Source organism: Heterocephalus glaber, unplaced genomic scaffold (assembly GCF_053883595.1).
Source record: "Heterocephalus glaber isolate CG9 unplaced genomic scaffold, H.glaber_assembly_v1.0 deba00001546, whole genome shotgun sequence".
NCBI lineage: Eukaryota > Metazoa > Chordata > Mammalia > Rodentia > Bathyergidae > Heterocephalus > Heterocephalus glaber.
Window position 1 is genome coordinate 3,935,394 of NW_028258339.1, and position 12,910 is coordinate 3,948,303.

Genomic DNA, 12,910 nt, shown 5'->3' on the forward strand with positions numbered 1-12,910 from the left:
CAGAGTTTTATGGATATATAGATGTTTAGAACCTTTTCTTCATCTCTGAATTCTCATGGTTATTATTATGCTCTTACTATCACGTGAATGTTCTCTCTCTAGCTTAAAACTTCCCGTTGTTAATGGGTTGCTGCCACTATTGTTGCCCAGTTTTTATCAGGACAAGTGTTTTGCACTTGGAGAATTCTGCTGGCACTTTTCAGTGACTGAGAAACCCAGTTCATACAGTAAAGCCATCCAAAAAAATCCAACTGTTCTTCCTTTATCACAAAAGTACATTGTCTTTACGAAAATTTAAAATGTTGCTTCCATACTTGTGCATAATTTCAAAGTGCTTTATCAGTGACACATAGCCTTTTTTACAGGTTCAATTCATTTTTCTGAAATGTGCTTTTTAAAAATGAAAGTATAATCTTTTCATATCCTGGGAACTACTGTTTACCTCTTGCAGCTTTTTAAACTTACATTTTTCAAGATTAACTTTTTTGGAGAGAGAAAATTTGTTACTTGGGCTCTTATTAAGTCCTCATATTTTATAAAAATTTAGTTTTGTCTTACAGGTTCTTCACCATTCTGGTTATATATCAAGAATATAAAATAACCACCAAATTCATTTAAATGTCTAGATTTTCTTACTAATATGTCCTTTTGGGAGTATTTTGGTCATGTGTACTTTCACCATTAAATTGAAAAAGTCTTTAGCTTTTTCTTTTAGTTAATATGAACCGTTTTTAGTATGTTTTTGGGGAAAGGATGTTTCAATACAATTTGTTCCTAAATCAAGCAACTCCTTCTAAATGTTCATTTTCAAATTCCAAAATTTGGAGAACCAGGGCTGGGGTTTAGGTCCATAGTAGAGAATGTACTTAACATGCAAGAGGCCCTGGGTTCCATCTTTGCTACCACAAAGAAATTTTTTTGTGAACCATATGTCTTGGAAATGTGATTGCAATATGCTTAAATTTAAGTGGTGTTTAGAAAAGGAGAACATTCTGGGACTTGTTATTACTAAAACTCTATTAAGAAAAATTGATAAGACTATGTTTTTATTTCATTTTATTATTATTTTTTGGTACTGGGGATCAAACTGGGGTCCTTGTGCTTGCGTAGCAGGCAGCAAAACCACTGAGCTAAATCCCCGACCCAAGACTATGTTTTTATCAGTTGAATAGATAACAATATGATTGTGTGGGAAATGCTTCTTAACACTCGTTTATGCATTATTTTGATCCATTTTCTGTGACATTTGTTGCAATAAACCTTTTGAATCTACGCATTTAGAGAGAGAGAAAAAAACAAAACAAAACACTGTCCTTAATATCATTTCATTCATCTGGAATGATAGAGCTAATGGTTATTTAAAGCTTGCTAAACTGATGGAGGCACTCAGTGTCCCAGGGACTAAGGTTTTACCCTTAGTCCAATTACCTTCTGATCTTCTACTGAGTCTCACCAATCGTGCCCATGTGAAATAATTGTTGGCCAGCCCATGAGAATTCCCTCTTCTATCTGTTTTCTCAAATCTTTTAACCTGGTCAATTAAGACATCCTAAAACACTGCAAGGGGCTTATTAATTATACCCAAACTTACCTTCAACAAGTTGAGATTGCTAGTTCTCCAGTTCTCCCATCCAAACCACTGTAAAACCTGGAAATTGGAGAATTAGTTATTTAAAGGCAACATTACCAGAAAACTAATCTTGAACCCTGTTAAACGGGCCCTGCTAGGCCAGGGATGTAGCTCAGTGGCACCGTGCCTGGCTGGCAAGTGCAAGGTCCTGAGTTTGATCCCCAGTACCGGAAAAACAAAAACAAAAGGACCCTGCCTTGTTCTCTTTACATCACTAACACTGCTGTCAACTTCCAGGGGCTCCAAACCTGGACTGATGTTTCTGATTTGAAAAGATGTGAAAAGGCGGTGACCTCGCAGTGGGCCGGGTAGGGTCCCTGCGCAGGTCGCGGGGCGCGAGCTCCGGCCGGTGGTTTCTGCTGTTGGACTCCAGAGGAAGGTGCGGCCCGGAGCCCCGCGAGGAGCGCCAGCAACTCAACTTGCAGAGATAACCCACACCAGCAAAGGATAGCTTACATAGCATTGTGGCATAACAAAATGAAATGCAAGGAACCAACAGTGACGTAATTGAAGGCAGCAAAATCAAAATAAAATAGGATCATTGGTTAGGAAGACTCTCTGGAGAGACTCATCTGGTCATTCCATCCAGGCCTCCTCCAAGCAACACCACTTGGCAGTCGTCAGGTTGGCAGCTATGCTTCTGTGTCCTTGTACCACCAACCTGTGATGGAACTTTTTCAGATAAGGTCAAGTTAAACTATAGTTTGTGAACGGAAAATAAAGTGAAGCCGTGTTTCATCATGTATTTTTCAGCAGGTCTTCTTGAAATTTAAAAATATGACATCTTTTTCTTCAGACAGCTGCTATTTTCAGAACCAGTTACATCAAACAAATCAGCCTCTAGATGCTACTTTTCTGTTGTTCTCGATCGTACTTGGGAAAATATTACTAAATATTCTCACATTAGGAATGAGAAGAAAAAACAGCTATCAAAATTTTATGGAATGTTTTTGTGTTTCATTAGCATTTGTTGATTTTTTATTTTTGGTAAAAATTTCCATTATATCCTATTTCAGGGATTTTGTACTTTTAGATATTAGGTTTACTAAATACCATATATGTCTCTTTGTGCAAATTAGTTCCTTTGCTTATGGCTTTTTGCATTATCCAGTCTTCTTAATATCTTCTACAGGTTATTGCCTGAATTTCTCTAAACTCACCAAGCTATCATCTAAATGTCAGAAGGCGTTTTATTTCTTTGCAGTAATTTTGGTTCGGATTTCAGTCCTTGCTTATGTTTTGGGAGAACCAGGTATCTACCAAAGCCTGAAGGCACAGAATATTTCTTACCAATGTCCGGTCTATGTCAGCATTCAGAGTTGCTGCCTGTCACTTTCCATGATGATAATTTTATTTATGGCTTTTATAACCTCTTGGTCAGAAGTTATTACCTTGGTACAGGCTATTCAAATAACTTCCTATATGAATGAGCCTATTTGGTATTTTCCTTCTTCATCCCTCCCTAATTACATTGTAAACTCTAAAAGAATACTCATGCCCAAGCTCATTGTCTGTTTTCTTGGTACCTGGTTACCATTTGTACTTCAGGTATTCATTCTTTCACTTAAAGTACAGATTCCTGCATATATTGAGTTGAACATTCCCTGGTTGTACTTTGTCAATAGTTTTCTCATTGCCACCATTTGTTGGTTTAATTGTCACAAGCTTTATTTGAGAAATACATCATTACCCAAAGATCCATTTGTCAACTGGAACTGCTGCTTCATTCCACTTACAATGCATAATTTTGGACAAATTGAAAAGCTTATATCAATAATAATTTGTTAATATGTTACCATCTTAAAACTAAACCAATTACAATAAAATCATAATCTTAGAAACAGGGAAAAAAAAGAAAAGAAAAGATGTGAAAAGCTGTTCTCAGTGGAAGTCTGCCTCAGCTGAAGCCTTCAAACTCTGGGTCCCTAAAGAGCCCTTCAAGAAACAGTGCATGAGGTAGACCACATTCCCAGGAACTTCAGACCAAGTAGCTAGATGACCATGAAGTGGTCAGCTGCCACCCACTGTGCTGGAACATTCCCTTGCCTACTTCCTATTCTCACCAATTTTACTGTACTTCTTTACTGTGTTCTCTTTTTCCATATCCCCTCCAGCATCATCAGTGCTATTCACATAACTGTAGGTTTCAATGAGTGCTGCTTTGTCTTTTCCTTCACCCATCATTTTCCACTTTAACAATTCCACCACCCCTGCAAGGACCCCCAAATCTATGGCATTTCTTCATTTCAACCTGTCTTCCAGCCTGTCTCATACTCTTACTTGTTTTTTGGTTGTTTTTTTTTTTTTTTTTTTTTGGCCATACCGGGGATAGAATCCAGAGCTTTCCATATCTGTGTTTAGCTAGCTTCCTTTCTCACCTTAGCTGATTTTAAATTTCCAGACATGAGATCAGCCAAAAAGTCTACAAATTCATGTTATAACTCCAAGAATAGGCAGACTTTCAGCCCCAGAGGGAGGCTATGACCTTCCTTTCTTATCAGGGCCTTACAAAATCTTAAACAAGATGCTAAGAGACTGGACTGAACGTAGACAATCTTACTGCTGCAGCAGATCTTAGATGGCAACCTTCATGCCTATGCTGCTGCTGCATGGACCGCTCAGAAGGGACCAGAACTCCTGCATTTTCCATGCTTTGTTACAGGAAATAACCATAACCATGGACCATCATACCCAAACTACCACCATCTTTGCCAGAGAACTCCAGGCACTCCTGGTATCAATCCTTCAGAATTGTCTGGCATTAGGACATGAGCCTAGCTTCTTGGGGGGCACTTATGGAATAGTTGGAAGTGACTAAGTGCACATTCCCCGAACCCCCCCCATGTCAATGTCATAACCAATGACATTCAATTTGCAACACAGGAAGTCTAGGATTGCCAGTGTCATCCTCATTCCACTATCCGAATGGACTTTGAGTCAGTGTCTAGGAATCTTCTCAGCTGGCTCCCGTAAATCTTGGTTTTACTTGCTTATTCAATCTTCAATAACTATTATTTTTATTTGATTCTTAGGTATACCTTTAGTTAAATGCCCAGTCTCTGAAATCCACTGATTCTGTCAGGCTGGGAGCATGCTCAATAGATAGTACAGTGGTCCTCCATAAATAAGAATGTGAAGGCTAAAAAATCCATGAAAACAAGATGCAGAACACATTCAGCCTTATGGTGACTGATTCCATCCCTGACAATGTTCAGGATGAATTTCATGTATCTTAATCAATAGGGGGATCAGAACAAGTGTTCACAGTTATCCATTATACACTCTCTGCTTGGTCTCAACCAAACGAGTCAGATTTCTTTCTTTCCCACATGCCTCTGAACTCTGCTTGCCCCAAGCCTAAGAAAACCCACTAAAAAGTGAAGCATGCTCCTGTTCTCAGTTTCTCCTGGGAATCAGCTGGCCACAGTGTGACATCCCATTGTTGGACCCACTGGACATTTCCCCTTGCTTGTCCATCTTCCTTTCCAAAGACTTTGTTAATCTCTGCTCACTTCCTCCTTACCCTATTTTAATAAAAGTTCTTTTTTTCTCTTTGGTTACAAGATGCTTGCAAGGCCTTATGGTTATAACGTTCTCTCATTGCCATCATCCCTTCCCTTTTCTTGCAATTATTCTTTTCAATAAGTTTCTGCTTACTAAGTCTTGATTTGCTTTTCTTTGACATCTCATATGTAACAAGATGTGTTGTGAGCAGACCTCCTGTAATCTAGGGTTATACTGGTATCTAACACCATGGCCCTAAGGCATGCTGAGATTTGGTCAATAGTTCCAGTCCTGGGCCTTTTGTTTAATTTGTTTGGATAATCCCTTAAACATTGTTATTTTCCTTCCCTTCCCTTCCCTTCTTCCTTCCTTCCTTCCTTCTTCCTTTCTTTCCAGCAGCTAAGGATCAAACCTAGGGCCTGTGCATGCTACATGCTAGGTACACACTCTACCACTGGGCCCCATGCCCCATGCATTTTTTTTTTGGTACCGGGGATCAAACTCTATGCAGCAGGCAGCGAAACCACTGAGCTAAATCACTGGCTGTCCTATGCATTTTTAAAAATTGGTATATGGTGTGCTGAACTTATTTTGTTCCTACTGCGCCTCCCAAACTAGTGATTATAATGTGAATAGTACCAGGGGAACTAGCTGGAAAGCTTGTGCTAATGGCTTATATCTAGTAGTTCCCCCCAAGCCTCATGCGCTTATAGGTGGGGCTTTTGGGAGGTGAATGGATCATGGGTGTGTGATATTGGATCATGGATGTGTGATACGTGATTAGTCCACTGATGGGTTTATAGCTTGTGATGTTGGGAGGTATAGCCTGGTGGGAAGAGATGGGTCACTGTGGGTGTGGCCTGAAGGGCAGCATGTATATATATCCTTCTTTCATCCTTGATGCTGATCTTTATTGCTTCCTGCCTTCCCTGCCATGGACTATTTCTCCTCTGCCATGCCCATCTGCCATGCCACCCTGCCTTGGAACCAGCTGACTCTACAAACCATGAACTAAAATAAACCTTTCCTTCTTAAGTTGTCAGTGTCTGGTATTGTGTCCCAGCAATGAGAAAGTTACTAAGAAAGCTTGTTTATGGCATCAGTCATGCCTATCGTGGTTTATAAGGGCAGGCCCTTGAGACATTCTCTTGTTAGTGAAAATCTATTGGAACGTGGAGCCAAACCCAAATGCAAGGAAATATTGTTCAGTGTTGAATTTGAGGAAGCTTCTGATAAGCCCTATGATTCCCTCACTGACCCACCAGTCTCCCTCTGCTGCCTGTACTCTCTGTGTTTCTATGAAGGTAAGTTAGTAGGGCTTAGTAAAATTCTAGGTGGTGTTAATAGGAGTTTGTAATGTTATAGCCAAACAAATGTGCATGTTTTCCACCTCCTTTTTAGCACCTGGGCCAATGCATTGTCCACATATTTGCATGAAATCAGCCTCTATATATTGATGTTGGGTGTCTACATCCAGGGAAGTAGGTCCATCTTTTTTTTTAAAGAGGCTTTATTTATTGATGCTAAGATGCACAATTTCCCACATTTTGTTATCTCTAGGACTGGATTATAGCTTAAAAATTAGCTGGGCAGTAATTCCTACTACTTGGTAGTCACAGGCAGGAGGATTGCAAGTTTGAGCCCTACTTGGGCACCTTAGTAAGACCCTGTCTCAAAAATAAAAATAAGGGCTGAGGATGTAGTTCAGTGGCAGAGCAAGCATGAAGCCTTGGGTCGAACCCCCAGTATTGCCAAAAATAAAAATTAATCACATGTCATAGTTTAATGGGCAGTTTATTTTTAAGTAGTGGTGCATAAAGCAAAGGAGCATTTTTCCAAAACATGGTCTGTAAACAAGTTGGGAGTAGGGGAGGATAAAACTTTTGTTCGTTTTTTTTTTTTTTTTTGAGACAGGGTCTCTCATTCTGTAGTTCAGGCTGGCCTCAAACTCACTGTCTCACTGTGTAGCCCAGGCTGGCCTCAAGCTCATGGCAATCCTCCTGCCTCAGCCTCTTGAGTGCTGGGATTACAGGCATGGGCCACCATGCCTGGCTTCAAAACATTTTACCTGGAGGAGCAATTTCACCAATACAATGTAATATTCTTGGTAATAAACATCATGTACACCAGGCAAACAGGCCTCAAATTTTATAACTCAGCTATTGATTTTAGGTTATGTTTCTCTGAATAATCATTGGCTGCACTGCCTGACACAGTGACCACTAGCCACTTGTAGCCATTTACATTAATTACAGTTAAATAAAATTTATTTTTTCTCATTAAGTTTATTGGTACATTTTAGGTATAAAATACAGTTACATTCATCATTGGGAACTTGTTCCATAAGTTAAATAAAATTTAAAAGTCAGCTCTTTAGTCTTATAAGGCACATTTCAAGTGCCCTGGAGCCACATGTCATTTAGTTGCTCCCATGTTGGACTCTACATTACCACCATGCAAATGCTGAAGAGGATTCCAGCATCACAGAAAGCTCAAGAGAACAGCACAGCTGCTAGGCGTTCACAGCCCCTCAGCCACAACAGTAACGATAAAAGGCTCTCATGGAAGTTTGCCACGGGGCTGGGGATGCAGCAATTGGTAGGGCACTTGCCTGTCACATGTGAGGACCTAGGTTGGATCCCAGCACACCAATTTTGTAGACATCCTGGAGGGGCAGCCACAAAGGCTTGTCAGTTGGGTGAGTGGGTGGCAGGATGCAATCCAAAGCTTCAAGCAGTGTGGTTCCACTGGCATTGCCATCTTTACAAGTGACCTTCCGTCCCTTGAACGAAGGCATGTTAGCACTTGGCTCCAGCATGTTGTCACCATTCCAACCAGAAATTGGCACAAAAGCTACTGTGTCAGGGTTGTAGCCAATTTTCTTAATGTAGGTGCTGAGTTCCTTAACAATTTCCTCGTATCTCTTCTGGCTGTAGGGTGGCTCAGTGGAATCCATTTTGTTAACACCAACAATGAGTTGTTTCACACCCAGCATGTAAGCCAGAAGGGCATGCTCACAGGTCTGCCTGTTCTTGGAGATACCAGCTTTGAATTCACCAATACCAGCAGCAACAATCAGGACAGCACAATCAGCCTGAGATGTGCCTGTAATCATGTTTTTGATAAGTCTCTGTGTCCTGGAGCATCAATGATAGTCACATAACACTTTCTGGTCTCAAATTTCTACAGGGAGATGTCAATGGTGATACCACGCTCACGCTCAGCTTTCAATTTATCCAAGACCTAGGCATACTTGAAAGAACCCTTCCCCATCTCAGCAGCCTCCTTCTCAAATTTTTCAACGGTCCTTCTGTCGATGCCACCACATTTGTAGATCAGATGGCCGGTAGTGGTGGACTTGCCCGAATCCATGTGTCCAATGATGATGATATTGATATGAGTCTTTTCCTTTCCCATGTCGGCTTTGATTTAGTGGTGGTTTTCATTACACCTGTGCTCTCACGGCAAACCCATTGAGAAAAAAGCAGTAGGTTCATCTTGATAAGTGACAGTTGGGAGGAGCTTGGCCAGGAGAGAGGTACTAACCTATATGTACTAAAATTGGATTGATGGAAGCCAGCATGTAGTTAAATTTGCCATCTGTGGATGGCCATGGCTAAAGCTATATGCAAGTTTGGTTTGGTGGACAATTATATGTTCCTCCTTGATTAGATTGTTGTGCATTGGTACTTGAGTTTCCTCTTGATGGCCAGTAGTAACTCCCATGCAGAGACAATCCATGCAGCAAGTGGTTAGATGCATACATGAGATCAAATATGGTTTTATTAATAATTGTCCTTGCAATAACATCCAAGCTTGGATTGTGTCCTGTGGGCAGCCAGCATTGCAACTGTAGAGTTCCTTTTCAGGAGTTGTGATGTAACAGTCACCTTTGGTATGATGAAGGTGGGTTAGAGAATTCCTAAGCTGGTTGTGAGCCCTGATATTTTAGCTGGGCTTTGGTCTGATATGAGGTGTTGCATTGCTTTCCTTGTATATATTGAGGAGGCCATGGAAGGGGACTTAGGTGGATTGAAGAAGTAAAAGGTAGAAAGGAGACAAGGAAATCATAACTAAAAATTGTACTTCTGAGAAGACTACAACTTCCAGAATTCAGCTGAAATCACCCACATCAACATTTGTTTGGTTAGATTTAAGACTCCTTTCATATCAGACCCATCACTAAAAGTCCATAAATTGGCCCCATTAAGAAAGTAAGCACCACCCCCGGCCTCCCAAGCACAAAGTCCTGAGTTCGATCCCCAGTACCAAAAAAAGAAAGTAAGCAGCAGGGCGGGGGATTTAGCTCAGTGGCACCATGCCTGCCTGGCAAGCGAAAGGTCCTGAGTTCAATCTCAGGTACCAAAAAAAAAAAAAAAAAGAAAGAAAAAAAGAAAAAGAAAAAAGAAAAGAGAAAGAAAGTAAGAAGCAGGCTGAGTGAATCCAGAGAAAGTTTAAATCACTTATCCAAAAATAACAACAAAAGAAAAAACAAAACCAAACAAAACCTGCCCAAGTCTGTGGAATAGGCTAGTGCCTTTTTGAGGGAGGGAGGTGAGTGGGCACTTTTTTCACTGGCTTTTCATTCCCTCAAGAAAAGCATAAATGTTCCCATTTCCAAACTGTAATGCCTCTCATTTCTCTGCGCACCTGCATTCGGCTCTTGAGTGCACCCCAAGCCTCTTTCTGATACATCCTGAAAATTCTTTTTCTGTGATGGGAGTCAGCAAACCTGCTATAGAAGGAGTGGTTTAAACTCTTTATTTCAGGTTTTGGGGAATCTCCCAGACCCAGCCTGGTGACATTTTCTCTTGGCAAGCCAGTGGCAGGAAGTAAAAAGAGACATCAAAAGGGTGACTTGGTAAGTCCAACCAAAAGGCTTTTCATTATTTTCTTTCTTTTCTCTTTCTTCTTCCCTATTTATCTCAGCCCCTTGCCCTTTGAAGCACAGTTTACCTTTAGAAGCTTCTGTAGTCTTAAGGTCATTTTCCTTTCGAGCAGATAGAGACTCCTAAGCCCCTAGAAAATGAGTGCTTCTACATAAAAACATCGAAAACAAGAGGCACTTGCTCTCTCTAAGCAGAAATGGGAAGAGATGTTAGGAGGCACTCTCTAGAAAGTGTAGCAGCATCACTAGGCATTCCTGCAGATTAGCACTCATACCCATTCCTGGACTCTGAGAAATTGTGCTAGTCCAGGAAGACACAAAGTAAGTGTCAGGTAAAAAAAGCTGAAAACCAAGACAAGACCAGGCCACAACAAGCCTTTATTGTAGGGACAATCTGCTGGGCTGTCTCTGAACAAAGGAGAGAAAAGCAATATGGCCAGGACAGGGAGTGCTTCTTATAAGAGCTGGGGTGGGCCTTGTAGGAGCTGGGGTGGGGCTGAGTGAGGTAGTGAGTAGGGACTGGAGGAGCCTGTGACATCACTAGCTGTTAGGAGGAGAGCAAGTATTAGGTTACTCTACTCTTTTGGTGGGAGTAGGGGCATGTTGGGAAGAAGAAGGTAGCTATTATATACAGCAGCCACCCTAAATTGGAGAGAAATCTATCATTCCAGGCTCTTGTTTTATGGTTGTTGGACGAAGGTCTCTTCATCTGGAGCTGCTTCAAGCTGACAAAGGGGCAAAGGTTAGGGCTAAACCTGAATCTGATAGGGGGGAGCAGTAGGTGGGGGCTTTTCCCCTCTGCCTCAGTGGCTTGTACCCCGCCATGATGAGCTCTGTGACTGTCTGGTTGGTAAATGTCCTCATGCGTTCCTGCAAGAAATTTTGAAAACAGTAAAACAAGCACAGTCCAAAGCAGAGGATCAGACAGATTATACTGATGGGTCCCAAGAGTGGTAATAGCCAGGGGAGCCATGAGCTCCAGTAACCAAATGTATCCCACCATTGATTAGCACCTTGGGGGCATATCTATCTGGCCCATTGAGTCTTAAGTCTTTCCCTCATTTGACATGTAATTTCTCTCATTATTTGCATAGATCTTACAGAGACAGCTGGACATTTAGGGGCTCATCTGTTATAGAAGTAAGAGACTGTTATAGAAGTAAGAGGTGGTAGCTCATGATCTAAGGGCCCATGTGTCATGTCCTTGCTCTGAGAGAATGAGTGGAAAAGTGATAAACACAATTTATATAATCTTTATAATCTCTATAATCTTTTGTGGAATATAAATGTGTATGTAACTGAGCAAATGTCTTTTGGAGGCCAACATACCAATGAGTCCAGTGTTACTATGAACCCGACTTGTCCTTTAAATTCAAGGCCATGAAAACACACATCTTAGGTTGATAGTTCCAGCAAAGCCATGGAATAGTTGTGTAAAGGACAGTTTTATTCCTGTATCTCTCAGTTTTTGGAGGCCTCCTAGATATATTTAAAAATAAAGAGAACTGACAACCTCAACAAGGACACTGGCCAACTTAAGCAGATCAAGTGTAACATAAAAGGCTTGATCTTTTCAGACATGGGTAGGTATCCAGGAAATATGAGCACAGTGAGAGAAGAGGCATCATAAACAGAGAAGAAGGATGTACATTATTTTAAAAGGAATAAATCTTGTAGCTGCTCAGTGTAGAACTTATCCAACTGTGGCTGACAAGCAGATGATCTTCTCCCCAATACTCTTACTTTATGTTTTTTTAATCACTACATGATAGTTAATTAGTTATCACAAAATCAGAAAAACACTTATCTGAAAGGAGAGATCTGGAGACCAATGGTTTCTAGGATTGGACACCTGCAAAGAGCTTATTTTAAATTTTCTGAAAAGAATCTATACACACTTGTAGCTAATTAATGGTTTTCCCCTTCTATTTAGTCCCCAGAGTTTTGGTTTTTTGGGGGGTTGTTTTCGTTTTTTTTTTAAATGGCTGTGTCATGAGTGAACCAAAAGATTTTTATGGATGGGCTATGTCTTAATTTCTCTGAAGTCCAGCTTTATTATGCCATTATTTTATACCTCTTTTTGTTATTTTTCTGCTGGGTGTTTAAGACCAAGTTAAAGTGAGACCTGTGTCAATCAGTATGAACCTCTTGCTATCTATCAAGGTCAGTTAAGTCTCCCCAGGCCATTACTTTGGAACCATGCATAGAGCCTCTCTGCTCCTCCATCAGTGTCAGCTGTCAGGATGGGTCATGACCTTGCTTGACCAAGCTGTTTTCAGTGAAAGCGTGGAAGATTTTTTTCTTGGTGACCCTCTTTTGGCACATGATACACTGTCCTCTGGTGTCCAGCAATCTCCCTGTTTAGGAGGTTGAGTGACTTACCAAAGAGGTAGGATCCTGTAGAGAAGGTTCCCTCATATCCTGGATCTTTGTTGACCTTGGGGGCCAGGGCCAAAATATTGGCTGTCCTCATAGCCCAGTTACCTTTCTAGTTTTGGTCTCCAAACTTTAGTTGTTGAACACCCAGAAGAGAAGGTCAATAGCATTAGCATTGCAACAAGAGTAATGAATTTAACTATTACAATTTTACCTGAATAGTGAGCATTTTGGAATTTAAAATATAGAGAACTGTTATTGTTATCAGTCATGATTGTTCTAGTAATTGAATTCCTGTAGAATATTAACAGAAAAAGAGTCACAAATAATATTTTAACATGACAATCATGATGACCTTACCTTTGTAACATATTTAAATGTCCGTCTTGATATAAAATAGCCACTGTTAAACATACTCATTTTTTAAAAACACCAAAAGTTTTCATCTAAATTATTATCTTTTGATAGGATACTATCTAAAGAAAGTATTTCAGTCCATAAATGTACCTGCT

General features: G+C 40.6%; 1 protein-coding gene and 1 pseudogene across 1 annotated transcript; one reads left to right on the forward strand and one right to left on the reverse strand.

The window, feature by feature from the left end:
- Positions 1 to 2,407: 2,407 nt before the first annotated feature.
- LOC101699119 (putative G protein-coupled receptor 160) lies at positions 2,408 to 3,418 on the forward strand. The gene has a single exon (XM_004871926.1). It carries the CDS (start codon positions 2,408 to 2,410, stop codon positions 3,416 to 3,418), a length of 1,011 nt encoding a protein of 336 aa, XP_004871983.1.
- Positions 3,419 to 7,748: 4,330 nt separating this feature from the next.
- Positions 7,749 to 8,596, reverse strand: LOC147824397 (putative elongation factor 1-alpha-like 3 pseudogene; annotated as a pseudogene).
- Between the last annotated feature and the right edge of the window lie 4,314 nt (positions 8,597 to 12,910).

What these genes read in the sequence shown, in the direction of transcription:
- LOC101699119 (XM_004871926.1), top strand. Translation starts at nt 2,408, where the DNA reads ATGACATCTTTTTCTTCAGACAGCTGCTATTTTCAGAACCAGTTACAT.